Below are 17,646 nucleotides of genomic sequence, written 5' to 3'. Positions count from 1 at the left end.
CCCTGCAGACTTCCGCAAGGCCCAGCAGGCCACAGGAAGCTCCGGCTGAGCCTACCAACATTAGCCGCAAATGATCCAGACAGGGGCACCGCTCTGATTCGTCTTCTCGCTCCGTCTTGCCCCATAGCCCGTCACAGCGGCCCGGGTCGGCCAGATCCTCTTCTGAACCAGGCGAAACTTTCTCGGACACGCCCTCCGAGGATGTTTTGGAGCTGGACTCGGACCAAATCGCAGATATGAGGGATATGGCCCAGAGCCTCATTGGTGCGATCAATCAAACCTTTAAGATCAAGGACTCGCCCACGGAACTCACAGATCAGGGTGTTTCGTTCAGGCGGTCTAAACCGCCTACCAAGGTCTTCGCTCCTCATTCTGAGTTTCAGAAGATTCTGACTAGGGAAAGAGAATCAGACCAGGCGCTTTCAAAGAGGGAAATGCCTTGGCGTCTTATACCCTTTCTCGCCGGAGCTTACCGCAGAATGGTCAACTTCTCCTGTTGTAGACCCGCCGGTTTCCAGACTATCTAACAACACTGTCCTTCCGATCTCTGGGGGAGCGTCGCTAGGAGATCCTAACGACAGAATCATAGAATCTTTTGCTAAATCAGCCTTCGAAGCGGCAGCATCGGCCCTAAGTCCGGCCTTCGCTTCTACCTGGGTTTCTAAGGCCATAACCAACTGGGCTAAGGATCTCCAACAAGGCATTCTGGCCGGGGCTCGTCCAGAGCAACTGGCGGACCTCGCCGACCAGATTTCCCATGCGGGCGAATATTTGGTATCTGCCTTCCTAGATGCTGCGTCTTGCGCAGCCAAGGCATCTAGCAACGTTGTGGCTATTCGGCGCACAGTTTGGCTTAAGGCCTGGCAGGCAGACTTATCGTCAAAAAAGTCCCTCACCAGCCTACCATTTCAGGGTTTGAGCCTCTTCGGTCACAGACTAAACCAGATCATTAAGGACGCCACTGGGGGCACAAGCTCCCTTCTGCCCCAGTCCAAGCCTCATCGGCCTCCTAAAACGTCAGTTTTGGCCCTTTGTACCCTTTTGTCGTTTCGCGACCGCAGAGTCTCCTTCTAACCAGCGGAGGCCACAAGCGCACCAAGATAGGAAAACAGTTTCCTTTAGGCCCACTCCTTCCTGGCGCTCCCATTCCTCCCAAGGTAGATCCACCAGGTCTAGACCTGGAAGGTCTTCCTCAGCATGACTGGCGTCAAAACCCTGGCACATCCCACCGCTTGGGTGGCCGTCTTCTTGCTTACAGAGACGTCTGGCTCGCCTTGGTGGAAGACGCTTGGGTCAGGGAAATTGTATCCTCAGGATACAAAATAGAATTTGTTTCTCGTCCTCGGGATCGATTCTTCGAATCCCGACCCCCAAAAGATCTCTCTCTGATCCCGGGCTTCGTTATCGCCATTGCCTCTCTCCTCGATTCGGGGGTGATTATCCCCGTTCCAGAAGCAGAGCGCTTCACGGGTTTCTATTCAAACCTGTTTGTAGTACCAAAGAAAGGCGGTACGGTTCGGCCCATTCTGGATCTAAAGTTGCTAAACAAAAGGGTCCGCTTGCGACACTTCAGAATGGAGTCCCTTCGTTCAATAATCGCTTCCGTGGAGGCACAGGAGTTTCTGTGCTCCATAGACATTCAGGACGCTTATCTACGTGTTCCCATCTTCCAAGGACATCAGAAATTCCTGCGCTTCGTGATACATCAGGAGCATTTCCAATTTGTAGCTTTACCATTCGGTCTCGCCACCGCTTCCAGGGTTTTTACGAAAATCATGGCAGCGCTGATGGCCATTTTAAGGATCAGAGGTCTCAAGCTATTCCCATACCTCGAAGACATCCTCATCAAAGCTCCGTCCCTGCCCCAGGCTCACGAAAGTTTCGCCATCGTTTGTGACACCCTTTCCCGATTCGGGTGGATTATCAACAGGAAAAAGTCCTGCCTGATCCCAACGCAACGTCTTGTGTTTCTAGGCCTACTTTTCGACACCCATCAGGCGAAGGTTTTCCTTCCCGACGAGAGTGTAACTCTCCGGCGGGATGTTCGCTTGCTTCAGAGCCCTCCGTCCACTTCTCTCCGTTCAGCCATGAGAGTCTTAGGGAGGATGGTAGCAACGGCGGAAGCGATTACCTTCGCCCAGTTCCACTCGAGACCACTTCAGCTGGCCTTTCTGGCGCAGTGGAACAGATCAGTGTCCTCCCTGGATCGTCCAATCCGACTCTCGTTTCGAGTCAGACTGTCCCTCAATTGGTGGCTAACATCACCTCTCATCTCCCAGGGCCGGTCTTTTCTTCCGGTGCATTGGCAGGCGGTGACGACGGACGGGAGTCTCCTCGGCTGGGTGTCGGTATTTCGCCATCTGATCATCCAAGGGCGTTGGTCGTCGCAAGAGACAGCCCTCCCGATCAACGTCCTGGAGATTCGGGCAATTCTTCTGGCCCTCCTTCATTGGCACAGGCAACTCAGGGGTCTGCCAATTCAGATCCAGACGGACAATGCCACGGTGGTGGCATATGTCAACCATCAGGGAGGGACTCGGAGTGCCTTGGCCGAGGTATCCAAGATCCTTCGTTGGGCAGAGGCCTCAGTTCCAGTGATATCCGCGATACACATCCCGGCGTGGAAAACGAGGCCGCCGACTTTCTCAGCCGCAATGGCATCACGGCAGGGAAATGGTCTCTGCATCAGGAGGTCTTTCATCAAGTTTGTCGGCGATGGGGAAGCCCGGACGTGGACCTTATGGCGTCCCGTCTGAACAGGAAGGTGACTCGGTTCGTGTCCAGAGCACGCGATCCTCTCGCGGTAGGTGTCGATGCTCTGACCATTCCTTGGTCACAGTTCGCACTCCCCTATCTATTTCCTCCCCTTCCTCTTCTCCCCAAACTGTTGAAGAAGATCAAGGCAGAAAGGGTGCCAGTCATTCTCACTGCGCCGGATTGGCCTAGGCGGGCTTGGTTCGCAGACATCGTCAACCTTCTCGCGGATGCGCCTTGGAGACTTCCAGACAGACCGGATCTACTGTCTCAGGGTCCGATCTGCCACCCCAATTCTCGGACTCTCAATTTGACAGCGTGGCCGTTGAGACCGCGGTTCTGAAAAAATCGGGCCTGTCAGACCAAGTAATTCACACCATGATCCATGCTAGGAAACAGTCTTCTTCCAGAATATACTATAGAACGTGGAAGGCCTATTTTGGGTGGTGCGAATCCAATCGCATTTTGCCTCTTTTTCGCTCCCTTCTATTGTGGCTTTCCTCTAGGTGGGCCTTGTCGCTGGACTTGCCCTTAGTTCCCTAAAGGGCTACGTTTTGGCTCTTTCCGTGCTTTTCCAGAGGTCGTCATCTTCTCGTCAGCAGGTCAAGACCTTTCTGCAGGGGGCAGCTCACACAGCACCGCCATATCGAGCGCCCGTAGATTCTTGGGATCTAACTGTCCCCCCTTTGAACCTTTCAGGGAGGTCTCTCTATCTTTTCTCTCTTGGAAGGTGGCCTTTCTGGTGGCCATTACTTCCATCCGGCGTATCTCAGAATTGGCGGCCCTTTCTTGTCGCCCCCCTTTCTTGGTGATTCACCAGGATAAGGTGGTACTGCGACCTCAGCCTTCCTTCCTTCCTAAGATGGTATCTGTTTTCCACCTGAATGAAGACATCGTTATACCTTCTTTTTGCCCGGCTCCATCTCATCCCCGGGAAAGCTCCTTGAACCGACTGGACCTGGTCAGGGCCATGAGGGTCTATTTGGCTAGGACCGAGGTGTTCCGGAAGACAGACTCCCTTTTCGTCATACCAGATGGTGCACGAAAGGGCCTGCCGGCCTCCAAGGCCACTATTGCTCACTGGATTAGATCGGCAATCTTGGATCCTTACCGGGCCAAGAGCAGAGTACCTCCTCTAGGGGTTAGGGCTCACTCCACTCGGGCAGTGGGTGCCTCCTGGGCAGTGCACCACAGAGCTTCGGCACTGCAGCTTTGCAAAGCTGCAACCTGGTCATCTGTTCACACGTTTGTGAAATTCTACAGGGTCCACACCTACGCTTGGGCGGATGCCAGCCTAGGGAGAAGGATCTTGCAGGCAGCGGTGGTGAGTCCGCTGGCCTGATGGAAGTTTGCTTTCCCTCCCCAGGGACTGCTTTGGGACGTCCCATGGTTCCTGTGTCCCCCAATGAAGCGATGGAGAAAACAGGATTTTTGGTTGCTTACCGTAAAATCTTTTTCTCAGAGCCTTCATTGGGGGACACAGCACCCTCCCATTTTTCACAACTTCGGTCATTGGTTTTGTGTATTATAGTTACAGTTGAGTTGTGTTTGTTCTCTATTCTACTACTTCTACTGCTTTCTCACTAACTGACTAATTCAGCGCCAGTCGGTGGGGTGTATACTGCGGAGGAGTAACTAATTTTCTTATGTGCATAGTGTCAGCCTCCTAGTGGCAGCAGCATACATACACCCCATGTTCCTGTGTCCCCCAATGAATATACAATACTGGATTTTGAGTTAGATGGAAAATAAAGAATATCTCAGTGCGGAAAAGAATGAATAATGCTACACTTTGTTAGAACGTTATTTTGCTCCTATTTTGCTGTGCCATGTTAGAAAATGTGGTTTTTAAGATGTAGAAATTGGCCAAGTACAGCAGTTGTGTAGGCGGCAAATGTTATACTTCAAATTTCTTCACCAAGATGATGATTATGATACTTTCCAAACATATTTAAAAACACTCAAATCGTTGCCGGCGGTCTTAAAATAGCAATACAGTAATTGCATACGATCTAATGATCTAATGGGTAAGAATGAATTTGTACAGTTATTAAAATAGTGTCAAGAATATATCTTTATATGTGTGAAAGTGTTTGCCCCTTTCCTGATTTCCCATTCTTTTGCATGTTTGTCACACTTAAATGTTTCGAATCACCAAACAAATGTAAATAGACAAAGTAAACACAAAATTCCATTTTTAAATGAAGGTCTTTATTAAGGGGGAAAGAAATCCAAACCTACAGGGTCCTGTCTGGAAAAAAATGATTGCCCCATAAGCCTAATAACTGGATGGACTACCCTTAGCAGCAACAACTGCAATCAAGCCTTTGCGTAAACCGGCAATGAGTCTCTTACAACGCTCTGGAAGGATTTTGGCTCACTGATCTTGCAGAATTGTTGTAATTCAGCCACACTGGAGGGTTTCCGAGCTTTCTAAGGTCATGCCACAGCATCTCCATCAGATAAAGGTCAGGACTTTGACTAGGCCACTCCAAAGTCCTAATTTTGTTGAGGATCACCAAGATGTTTTCTAGCAAAACTGAGATGAGCCTTTATGTTCTTATTGTTCAGCAGTGGTTTTCGTCTTGGAATGCTGCCATGCAGGCCATATTTGCCCAGTCTTTCTTATGGTGCAGTCAAGTGAGGCCTGCAGTTCTTCGGATGTTGTGGGGTCTTTTGTGACCTCTTGTATGAGTCTTCGCTACGCTCTTGGGGTAATTTTGGTCGACCGACCACTCCTGGGAAGGTTCACCACTGTTCCATGTTTTCACCATTTGTGGATAATGGCTATTACTGTGGTTCCTTGGAGTACCAAAGCTTGAGAAATGGATGTATATCGTTTTCCAGACTGATAGATCTGAATTACGTTGTTTCTCATTTGTTCCATAATTTCTTTGTATTGCGGCATGATGTCTAGCTTTTGAGAACCTTTTGGTCTATTTCACTTTGTCAGGCAGGTCCTAACGAAGTCATTTCTTGATTAAGAACAGGTGTGGTAGTAATCAGGCCTGGGTGCGGTTTGGGAAATTGAACTCTGCTTCTGAAAGATGTGATAAACCACAGTTAATTTTGTTTTAAGTAGGATAATCACTTTTTGACACAGGGCCCTGTAGGTTTGGATTTATTTTTCCCTTAATAACAAATACCTTCATTTAAAAATTGCATTTTGTGTTTACTTGTGTTATCTTCGTCTAATATTTAAATTTGGTGATCTGATGCATTTAAGTGTGAAAAGCATGCAAAAGAATTGGAAATCAGGAAGAGGGGGCACACACTTTTTCACACCACTGTATATGTATATGAATCGTGTCTATAAGATCTAGGTAAAATAACATCTGCTTCCATTTTTAGATTACAGGTCTTGAGAATAAACTCTGTGCATATGAACAAAAGCTTCAAGTGATCCCAAGCGATGAACACAAAAATGAGGAATCCATGCTTCAAACTGAGACAGCACCTGCCGAGGTTCCTGGATCAGAAGCCTCTACTCTCCTGGAGTCTTCCATATCCGGTAATTGTAAAAAAAAAATAAATAATAGACTTAATTAGATTTGCAATAGTGAAACATTGAATTTCTATGAATTTATCAAGCAGTTTTCTTTGAATTTATCAAGCAGCGTAGTGTCGCCCTAAATTTAAAGGGCTCCGTTAATTAAGAATGGCGTTGTACTGGGATCAGACACTCCTGAATCATGAAGAGGCGTAAGCCTTTTCATGAATTGATAGCAGCGTACACCTTGAGGTGCACCACGCCACAAATCCTACCCAACTCCAGGTTGTCGCCTTTCTCCGTCCCACTCCAGGTCTGCCCATTTTGTAGGATCTGGGCGAAGATGTTGAGAGCGCCAAAAGTTGCATTATTTTAGCACAGCTGCCACTTGTGCCAACATTGCGTGACTTTTTTTTATGCAAGAATACTGACACAATTTTTCATGAATCAGCCCAAAGTTTCTAATCTCGGTGCTTCAGATGTGAGTTTATCAAGTAATTTTACTTATGCCTTGTTTTTTTTTTGTTTTTTTCCCTGCTTATTCATTCTTTTATTTACTTTCTTACGGATATATCATTTTTTTTTTATTAAAATCTTGAAATGTCACACTCCCCAATGCTTGTTATGATCTTATAAGGGGGTACAATGCGTAAATAAGGAATGAAAAACACAAGGCATAAGTAAAAGTGATCATACCATCTCTAAATGCCAGAAGAGAGCGAGGGCTTCTAGATTTTAGCATAGCTGAATGCACTCTGTAACTGGAGTTAGTACGTCAACCCTAGTTACAGGGATAATCAGTAATACGAGATTTTTAAATGCATACGTGTGTATGCATGGTATATATACACGTTTCTGTAATCAGCCAGTTCCGTACACGCGACTTTTTCAGTAGGTGCCATCCTCCTCTTAGAGATGCCGTAGACCAGACCGTTTAGTCTACAAATACTCTCATTAGAGCGGCATAATGAAGCAGTTTATCGTTCCTATTCCTAATTTCCATCAGTGAAGAGTCAATGACTTGTTTATTAGATACAGCCGACATCCTGACAATCTGTGAATGTTACTTTTTTTTTTTAGATTTTGATGCATGTGTGGGAGACATCCAGCGTTTGGACACCAGCGCCCACAAAGCCAAAGCACAGCTTGCTCTTCAAGTGAAACGCCAGCGACCGTCACGAAACAAAATAAAGGAACAAAAAGTTATCAAGGAACTAAAACTGCAGCCAGAGGTGAGACTATAAGAATGAGTTGTCTTCTCTTTCTGTTTTATAGCTGTTTTTAGGCTCATCTGGTTGCATAACATCAGCTGTTTATTTAGTAGCACATTTATGATGAAACTGATAAAACACATTACCTTCTTCACCAGTGCATACCCTAGGTACTATCTAACATACAGTAGATCGGTGCTGGTGGTCTGAGACCCCCACCAATCCCTTAAAAAGCTGCTCTTCAGCCTGGAGCCCTAAATAGTGTACAGAGCATATGGGCGCTCACAATCAACTCGGTAAGTTTAATCACTTGCATTGAAACAATTTTCTGCGTGGCTGGACAACCCCTGTAGAGGCATTTCTGACCACCTATGGCCGCTCCTGGGGAGAGAACACTGTATGCTCACTCCACGGCTCCCAAGTGGCTCCATCATAGATTAGTAAGATGTGAACCCCTGTGGTTCCTTAAGTGGTGGTTGCTGGTGGCTAGCATTTTAGCTTTTCCATCCGTGACTGTGATGGAAAACGGGGGATATGTAACCACTGCATCCAAAAATCTGAGCTCTGACACCAGATCTGAACAAGTTTTACACTGCAATAGTTTTAAACTTTTGAAAGTTCATCCAGTTTGGGAATTGTATCCTACTAATGTGTCCTAATAATACCGTACAGGAGGATGAAGCAGAGGAAACCCTACCACCCGAAACCGTAAGCCCTTGTGAGAAAACAGATGACTCTGAGGACCAGCTCAGCGGCTTTCAAGATGAAGATCAAAGGATTGAAAAGTCCCGAGCGGCAGAAAGTTTAGGTAGTCTCCTGGAGTCAAACCCTTCCATTTCCACTTCCTCCTCCCCAGCCCACAGGACTAACACTGAAACCATTCTAACCTCCAGTCATTCTCCCACTGGGGAAGGGCTAGCTAACAGGAATACCAAGCTGAGAGAATCTAAAGGCAAAGGAAAAGTCGCCAAAGGTAAGCTCAGGCAGAAGGTCCTCTATATGTGTAGAACAGACCCGGGTTTCACATGGTAACTATATCAAAATCTGAATTGCCCAAATTTTTACATGCCATTGTATAGTGACAGCTAGTGGTTGTAACCATGAATACCTAAACTACTGCTATGGCCTGCACATTGGGTAAGCGACAGAGGCTATCAGGAGAAATATACTACATTTCTATTTGAAGGTATTTGCGAATATTATTATTACACCTACTACATATTGGGATAGAATCTTGGAGATGGACATTTTTGATTCACCCTTCACCACTCAGACCTCCAGGCTTGTCCTCCATTGCAGCCGATGTTCACTCCAGTGCATGGCATCTTGGGCGCCCTTGACGCTAATTGGGCCTTGTGACATCATGATGTCAATCCACGACTCATGTCATGACTTCACAGGGTCTAGTAAACGCAAGAATGCCAAGGAGGTCGGGTTGAGGATGACTGGCACGGAAGTAATGTCCAGCTGGATCAGAGCAGTGCCACTCATATTGCCCATTTTTGTATAGACAAAACTTTACTATAGTGCAAAAAAAAAGTATACTGAGCAGCCTCATGGAGGCTGAAAAAACAGCCATCCCCCATTGGGTGGACGTAGCTCTATGCGTATATGATATATCGGGAGCTTTCTCGGTGTGTACAGCCAACTTTGGGCTCTATCTAAGCCTTGGGATGAGCTGATCTAAAGGTCTTTTATGTACTAATGGTTTTGTATTCATATTTTATAATTTAGCGATTTGAGGTTGATTGCATGCAGTATTACCATATTTGCAGAATGTGAGCATTCTGGTTCACGTTAATGTGATCCCTTCTAATTGTTACTCAGTTTTTGTTTTTTTTTACACCCCACCAACTTATTACACCTAACTGCAGCAGATCAGGGTTTTGTACCCTTAAATTCCAGAGGAGAAAAAGAAGAAAGCTGCAAAATTTGTGCAAATATTTACCATGTATAAGGCTTCATTTACATGTCCCTTCTTCTCTCGTACATGAAAAAAAACCGCATCTATCTTAATCAGGGTTTCAGTTCTTACCATCAGTCATTTTCTTGAATGCAGAAAAGAAAAATAAAATTGTAATTGGTGGAGAAGCTGTGCAATCTTAAAAATGGCATCCACGGGCTGAAGGAATTTCTCAGACCTATAGCCTTTTTTTTTTTTTTTTTTTGTGGCCACGCGCATTGTATAATAAAACTGGAAATGTAAACTCCAATGTAATGACTAGTTATCTATCCTTGAAAAACAGTCATCTGAATGAGGCCAATTTTCAATATAAAGATTGATTTGCCCTTTTCATAGGATTATTAAATATCTTCTTCCTTCTCTCCACTGGATGAACATGACCCGTTTTCATAACATTATATTCATGTTTGACCTAATGCATAGCACAGAAAATACACCTTATATTTGTTCCATGCTATAGGTAATATTGGTTTTATATTTCCTAACAATGTTTTGTGACTTGTATTTTGACTGCATAGATGACAAGAGGAGTGATGAGAAAGCTGCAGAATCCAGTGAAAACACAGGAAAGCACAAAAGAAGATTCCCTGATTTTGGGTACGAGCCATCAACACTTTATATTCCTGTCTTTTGGTAATTTGTAGTGTGCTTTTTTTCTGCATTGTTTAAAGGGAATTTGTCACCCCCTCCCCCCCTGGGACGTATATGACCTATTAATATGGAGATACAGGTAATAGAAATGTTACATTAGGCCTACTACTCCTACTAGTCCTACTGTATGCCTCATATTCATGGTCTTATCAGCGTGCGTAGCAGAGGTCACAATGACTCTCCAGTGCAGAAGATCCCTGAATGCAGTGCCCATAGAAGGGAGGAAGAGGTGCGTATTGTGGAGGGAGTGCAGGGCGCAGGCGCGAGATTCTGGGGGCCATACTGTCGTGTATGGGAGAGGGGGTAGTATTGTAATGGAGGAGGCAGGGATTTTTTCCAGGCACCGCACGCCCCAGAGCCTGGAAGAAATCATTAACATACAGAAAGAATATAACATTTCTCAACAACAAGACCGTTAATATGAGGCATACAGGTAGGACTAGTGTAACATTTCTATTACCCGTATGCCCATGTTAATAGGTCATATGTGTCTCAGCAGGGAGCGGTGTGTGCCTAATGCTGGATTGAGAAGACTGTTTTAAATCCTTGGTACTGAAATGTGATCATACCATTGATGTTCTCTTAAACTGAGAGTTTCCCCAGTAGTTGGGTGGGGGCTGCAGCTTGGAGATCTTACAGCGGCAGGATGTTGCTTGTAGTTACGGGCATGCGTGTACATCGGTCTCTGCAGAAGAACTGTGTGCATTGTCCTCTGCTGGTTGGTTTCAGTGCTGTACAATATTGTTGCAAAATGTTTTATAACGGCTTAATTGTTTTTCTTTAGGGGACTGAGAAAATCTGGAGGAAAAGGCAAAAAACAAGATCGGGAGAATCAGAGGGGATCATTGGATAGTCGGTAAATAACATATGAAGTAGTAGTTTCAAATCCCACCAAGGACAACATCTGCAAGGAGTCTGTATGTTCTCCCCGTGTTTGGGTGGGTTTCCTCTGGGTTCTTCGGTTTCCTCCCACACTCCAAAGACTGATGGGAAATGTAGATTGTGAGCCCCAATGGGGATAGTGATGTCTATACAGAGCTATAGAAGCAGAGCATAACAGTCTATTTTCATTTATGTACTATTGAATGCAAGTGGTTTCAGAAGGAAAATTTATTTTTTTGTTGCTAAAAATTCTAAAGCTTAGGCCTTTGACGTTTCTATAATTGTAGAAATCTTCTATTCTGTATTTAGTAAAATGCAGAAACCATCTCTGCACCCCCAGGCTAATTGTCTGTAGTCGCTTCTCTGCAGTTCGGTTTCCCGTCTGCTTCTGATCAGACACCGCCATTAATTTTAGAAGAGGTGAGGATGGTAAAAGACCGATTTATGGATTTCACTAATGGGGCATGCAGGAGACTTAAGTTGAGATTGGAATTGACCTTTAAATAAAACACATTACTCAAAATATAAAGGCAGATTTGAGCGATCGTTGAGATTGTGATTCGAGATCAGTTCAAAGGAGGTCACGTAGTGCAGCTTTCTATGTAGAATGTATGTCCACTGTCAAATGGTAGGAAACCTTGATGCATAGTTTCAACTTTTGACTAATTCTTATTTCCAGTGGATCCAGGGAGTTGCTGGATGACGCTGGAAACCTGTCCCTGTCGGATTCAGACTCTCCGGTTCCCACATGCATGCCCTTTTCTTGGTTCGGCGAGAGCCACAAAGAATCTGCCTACAGTGGTAGCTTGTCCTTTCCCAGCTCCGACCCTCTTGATGAGCAGGAGAGGGCGCGACTGAAGGTAATGACTGATCGGATCTTTAGATGATTACTAACATCTAAGTTTAGATGCTTGAACTTCAGTTTTTCTAGGAACTCGTTTGGGGTCAGTTGCACACGCCTAGGCCCATTTGACTTCTGGGTTTTGTGCAGTCAAAAGATTCATAAGACCACTTCAGTAGCCCATGGCTACCAGAACAGAGCCTCTACGAGCCTCTTTCTACCTTGCCAGCATCCCCAGTACTTCGTCTGATTGGTAGACTTGGTGTGATGTCATCATTGCAACGTGCCACACACACAACATCACACCAGGCTATTAATCAGAAGAAGCCCAACAGTTGCCGACAGGTTGGAGGAGGTGCGCAGGGCTCCTGTCCAGCAGCCGAGGACCACTAATGTGGCTGCAGAACAAGGGTCTTCAAATCAGTTTGATGATTTCTAAAATCCACACACCTCCCTTACACTCAAGCAACTAGTTAGAGAATCAAAAGGAGCGGGGTTTGATGCATAAAAGTGTAACGTTACCTGCAGTTCTTGAATGTACAAATACGGCACCACTTATCCAACCCTGTCCCCTTGTTCTCGGTTTGTGGTTTACGTTCTGCTGGAGAAGCGAAGATTTCAGAACACATCAGAAGAACCAGTTTGAGTCAGCCGCTTGTCCCTTGTGAAACTATGCTAGGAGAGGCTTTAAAAATTCATGTAGCCTCTACAGGCGGCATGAAAGGCTGTGAAAACATTTCTAATGGACACTGCTTGGAAATCGGGAAGCTATTTCAGGCAAATGCATTAGGCATCTTTTAAAGCAGAAATGTCATCTAAATAAGCTAACCTATGTAAGGAGAGCAATTCTGCTACAGGTCCTTAATCGGAGTATTCAAAACTGTGCTCTCTGTCCGGTGTAGCCATAGTTTGAGTCCGGTGTATTTATAAAGAGCACTCTACCCCTCGGGGGTGGGCCGTGATTTGACTATAGTTTGAGTCCGGTGTATTTATAAAGAGCACTCTGCCCCTCGGGGGTGGGCCGTGATTTGACTATAGTTTGAGTCCAGTGTATTTATAAAGAGCACTCTGCCCCTCGGGGGTGGGCCGTATGAAGAGTATTCCTCCCCTCTCTGCCCCTCGGGGGTGGGCCGTGATTTGACCACAGTTTGAATCCGGTGTATGTATGAAGAGTATTCCTCCCCGCCCCTCGGGGGTGGGCCGTGATTTGACCATAGTTTGAATCCGGTGTATGTATGAAGAGTACTCTGCCCCTCGGGGTGCACTGTGATTTAACAGGCTGCTGAGTATGGAGGTATAGTTTCTGTGATTTAGTTGTGAATCCGCTTAGATTGTACAGGAGAGAGGGGCAGACCATCTTACATGTCGGCAAGCTTTGACGGACTTATTCCAGATCGGCATCGTGAAGCTAGCCAAACGTGGACATCATTTTTAATATAACTTGATAAAATGAAAAACAGGATTTTTTGGGTTGCTTACCGTAAAATCTGTTTCTCGGAGCCTTCATTGGGGGACACAGAGACCATGGGTGTATGCTGCTGCCACTAGGAGGCTGACACTATGCACAAAAAAGGTTAGCTCCTCCTCCGCAGTGTACACCCCACCGACCAGCAGGAAGTTCCTCAGTTAGTGAGAAAGCAGTAGGAGAAGTAACAGAATAGATTGAAAACAGAACAAACAACTCAACTGTAACAAACCGACAAACATAACAGGAGTTGTAGAACATGGGAGGGTGCTGTGTCCCCCAATGAAGGCTCCGAGAAACAGATTTTACGGTAAGCAACCCAAAAAATCCTGTTTTCTCGTTCGCCTTATTGGGGGACACAGAGACCATGGGACGTCCCAAAGCAGTCCCTGGGGTGGGAAACAAACTTCCATCAGGCCAGTGGACTCGCCACCGCAGCCTGCAGAATCCTTTTACCTAGGCTGGCGTCCGCCGAAGCGTAGGTGTGGACCCTGTAGAATTTCACAAAGGTGTGAACCGATGACCACGTTGCAGCCTTGCAAAGCTGCAGCGCGGAAGCTCTGTGGCGCACCGCCCAGGAGGCACCCACCGCCCGGGTAGAGTGCGCTCTGATCCCTGGAGGGGCCACTCGATGCTTGACCCGGTATGCCTCCAAAATTGCCGATCTGATCCAGCGCGCAATAGTGGCCTTTGAGGCTGGGTGATGAACAGAGAGTCTGACTTCCGCAAGGAAGTCGTCCGGGCTAGATAGACTCTCAATGCCCTGACTAGGTCCAGCTTGTTCAAAGACCGCTCCCGAGGGTGAGCTGGGCTCGGGCAGAAGGATGGCAGAACAATGTCCTCATTGAGGTGAAACGAAGATACCACCTTCGGAAGAAAAGAGGGCGGAGGCTGCAGAACTACCTTGTCCTGATGAAGGACCAAAAAAGGAGAGCGGCAAGAAAGTGCTGCTAATTCCGACACGCGCCGGATGGAGGTAATGGCCACCAGAAAGGCCACTTTCCAAGAAAGGAGGGAAAGGGAAACGTCCCTGAGAGGTTCAAAAGGAGGACCCTGCAGAACCTGAAGAACCAAATTAAGATCCCAAGGATCCACGGGAGCTCGGTACGGAGGAACCGTGTGAGCCACACCCTGGAGGAAGGTTTTGACCTGGGGCCGGGAGGCCAGCGTTTTCTGAAATAAAATGGACAGTGCCGAAACTTGACCCTTCAAGGAACTGAGAGCAAGCCCCGCATCCAGCCCTGCCTGAAGAAACGCTAGAATAGAAGGGAGCGAAAAAACCAAGGGAGCGATGTCATTGGCCTCACACCAGGAGAAATAGGCTTTCCAAGTACGGTAATTGATCTTCGAAGAAGAAGGCTTTCTGGCGCGGATCATGGTATGAATTACCCGATCAGAGAATCCTGCCCATTTCAAAACCTCGGTCTCAACAGCCACGCCATTAAATTGAGCGACCGAGAATTGGGGTGGCAAATCGGGCCTTGAGACAGCAGATCTGCCCGTCGGGAAGCTTCCAGGGGGCGTCCGCGAGAAGGTTGACAATGTCTGCGAATCAAGACCTTCTGGGCCAATTCGGGGCGATGAGGATGACTGGAATCCCCTCTGCTTTGATTTTCTTCAACAACTTGGGAAGAAGAGGCAGAAGAGGGAACAGGTAGGGGAGCACGAACTGTGACCAAGGGATGGCCAGAGCGTCGGCACCCACTGCCAGAGGGTCCCGAGACCTGGACACGAATTGTGGGACTTTCCTGTTGAGGCGAGATGCCATGAGGTCTACATCCGGGGTTCCCCACCGACGGCAGAGCAGATGAAACACCTCCGGATGTAGGGACCATTCCCCTGCCGCGAGACCCTCGCGGCTGAGGAAATCGGCGGCCCAGTTGTCCACGCCGGGAATGTGAACCGCGGAAATCGTTGGAACAAAGGTCTCTGCCCATTGAAGAATTCTGGACACTTCCGCTAGGGCTGAGACACTCCGTGTCCCCCCTTGGCGGTTGATATACGCCACCGCTGTGGCATTGTCTGTCTGAATCCTGACAGGCAGGCCCTTGAGGCGCCTTTCCCAGTGGACGAGAGCTAGATGGATCGCCCGTATCTCTAGGACATTGACCTGCAGAGCTGATTCCTGAGTCGACCATCGACCCTGAACAGTGTGATTGCGGAACACTGCACCCCAGCCGATGAGGCTGGCGTCCGTAGTGACAATCTGCCAGTGAACGGGAAGAAAAGACCGCCCCAAGAGAATGAGGGGAGACTTCAACCACCAGTTGAGAGACCGCCTGATCCGGCAGGAAAGGCGAACCGGACGATCCAGAGACAGAGCTGACCTGTTCCACCTGGACAAAATGGCCTGCTGGAGTGGCCTGGCGTGAAATTGGGCAAAGGGAACTGCCTCTATCGCCGCCACCATCTTCCCCAGGACCCTCATGGCTGTCCTGAGGGATGGAAATCGTGTGATCTGTAATGATCGCACGCCCTGCTGCAGGGAAAGAATCTTGTCTTGTGGGAGAAATACCCTTGACCGACGAGTGTCGAACAGAAGGCCCAGAAACACAAGGCGTTGAGTAGGGACCAGACAGGACTTTTCCCGTTTGACGATCCACCCAAAACTGGACAGGGTGTCTAGAACGATCGCCACACTTAGGCGGGCCTGTTGAAAGGAGGGAGCCTTGATCAGGATATCGTCGAGGTACGGAAAAAGAACGAGACCTCTGATCCTCAACAAGGCCATCAACGCCGCCATAATCTTCGTGAAGACTCTGGGAGCGGTGGCGAGCCCGAAAGGAAGCGCGACGAACTGGTAATGTTCGTGAAGAATCGCAAACCGCAGGAACTTCTGATGTCCGGGAAATATGGGCACATGTAGATAGGCATCTTGGATGTCTATGGAACCCATGAATTCCTGCTCCTCCATGGAAGCAATTACAGAGCGAACTGACTCCATCCGGAAGTGGCGAAGGCGAACTCTCTTGTTGAGTAACTTGAGATCCAAGATGGGTCGAACTGTCCCGTCCTTTTTCGGCACCACAAACAGGTTTGAATAAAACCCTGTGAAGCGTTCCGATTCGGGAAAGGGCACAATCACCCCGGAACTGAGGAGAGGTGATGGCCGGACCGAACCCTGGGACCAAGGCCGGATCCCTCGGCGGACGGGATTGTAAGAAACGATCCCGTGGAAGAGAAATGAACTCTATTTTGTATCCTGTTGATACAACCTCTCTGACCCAAGCGTCCTCTACTGAGGCGAGCCAGACGTCGCTGAAGTAGAGAAGTCGACCTCCCAATTGGAAGGGACCCACGGGAGACCGATGGTAGTCATGCGGATGTAGACCGTCCAGATCTAGATCTGGACGGTCTTCCCTGGGAAGAGTGGGACCGCCAGGACAGAGTGGGCCTGAAGGAAACCTTCTTTCTTTCCTGACGTGCCTGTGGCCTTTGCTGGTTGGAAGGGTTTTCCGCCGTATTGAAACGGCGGAAAGTCCGAAAGGGACGAAACTGACGCCTTGGAGGAGGTCTGCGAGGCTTGGAGGGGAGAAGAGAACTCGTACCTCCGGTAGCGTCCTTAATAATCTGATCCAATTGTGATCCGAAGAGACGCACTCCCTGAAAAGGCAGATTGGTCAGAGACTTTTTAGAGGACAAGTCCGCCTGCCAGGCCTTGAGCCAAATTGTACGTCGGATTGCCACGATGTTACTTGACGCCTGAACTGCGCAAGATGCGGCATCCAAGGAGGCAGAAAGCAGATAATCCCCCGCATGGGAAATCTGATTGGCGAGATCGGCCAAATGCTCTGGTCGTGCCTTATCCAGAATGCCCTGCTGAAGGTCATCTGCCCAAGTGGATATGGCCTTTGCTGCCCAAGAAGAAACAAAGACTGGACATACCGCTGCTGATGCCGCTTCGAAGGCAGATTTTGCTAGAGATTCTATGATCCTATCATTAGAATCTTTTAGCGACGCCACACCTGACAGAGGAAGGACCGTATTATTAGAAAGTCTGGACACGGGAGGGTCCACCGAGGGAGAAGCAGCCCAGTTGTCCGTGAGCTCTTTAGCAAACGGGTACAGCACGCCGAGACGCTTTCCTCTTTGAAAGCGTCTGGTCGGATCTTCTCTCTCCTTTGTAAAAAATCTTTCCAAACTCAGAATGGAAGGGAAACACCCTGGATGGTGTTTCCGCCCGTTTGGACGAAACCTCCTGATCTGAGGATTTTGCAGGGGCGTCAGCGATGTCAAAGGTATGGTGAATCGCGGCAATGAGGTTTTGCACCGTAACCTTCATGTTCGCATCCTGGTCCGAATCCAGCTCCAAGACCCCTTCCGATTCCGAAAGCGCTTCGCCTGACTCGGGGGAGGAGGCCCGAGAGGGAGACTGCTGGGGACTATGGG

General features: G+C 47.8%; 1 protein-coding gene across 4 annotated transcripts in view; it reads left to right on the top strand.

The window, feature by feature from the left end:
• The window catches only part of LOC141049426 (neurabin-2-like), a 114,918-nt gene that overhangs the window by 73,628 nt on the left and 23,644 nt on the right, over positions 1–17,646 (top strand). For 3 of the 4 annotated variants that reach the window (XM_073545889.1, XM_073545890.1, XM_073545892.1), the window contains exons 11-16: positions 6,106–6,265; positions 7,325–7,476; positions 8,128–8,428; positions 9,937–10,015; positions 10,854–10,925; positions 11,631–11,811. In XM_073545889.1, coding sequence (XP_073401990.1) covers positions 6,106–6,265; positions 7,325–7,476; positions 8,128–8,428; positions 9,937–10,015; positions 10,854–10,925; positions 11,631–11,811 — 945 coding nt within the window. The remainder of the gene's footprint in view (positions 1–6,105; positions 6,266–7,324; positions 7,477–8,127; positions 8,429–9,936; positions 10,016–10,853; positions 10,926–11,630; positions 11,812–17,646) is intronic. The other variant, XM_073545893.1, reaches the window with a different exon arrangement.

Source organism: Dendrobates tinctorius, unplaced genomic scaffold (assembly GCF_039654945.1).
Source record: "Dendrobates tinctorius isolate UK_male_01 unplaced genomic scaffold, ASM3965494v1 ptg000143l, whole genome shotgun sequence".
NCBI classification, from domain to species: Eukaryota; Metazoa; Chordata; class Amphibia; order Anura; family Dendrobatidae; genus Dendrobates; species Dendrobates tinctorius.
Note: the sequence above shows the minus strand (reverse complement) of the source record. Positions and strands in the feature narration are given on the sequence as shown.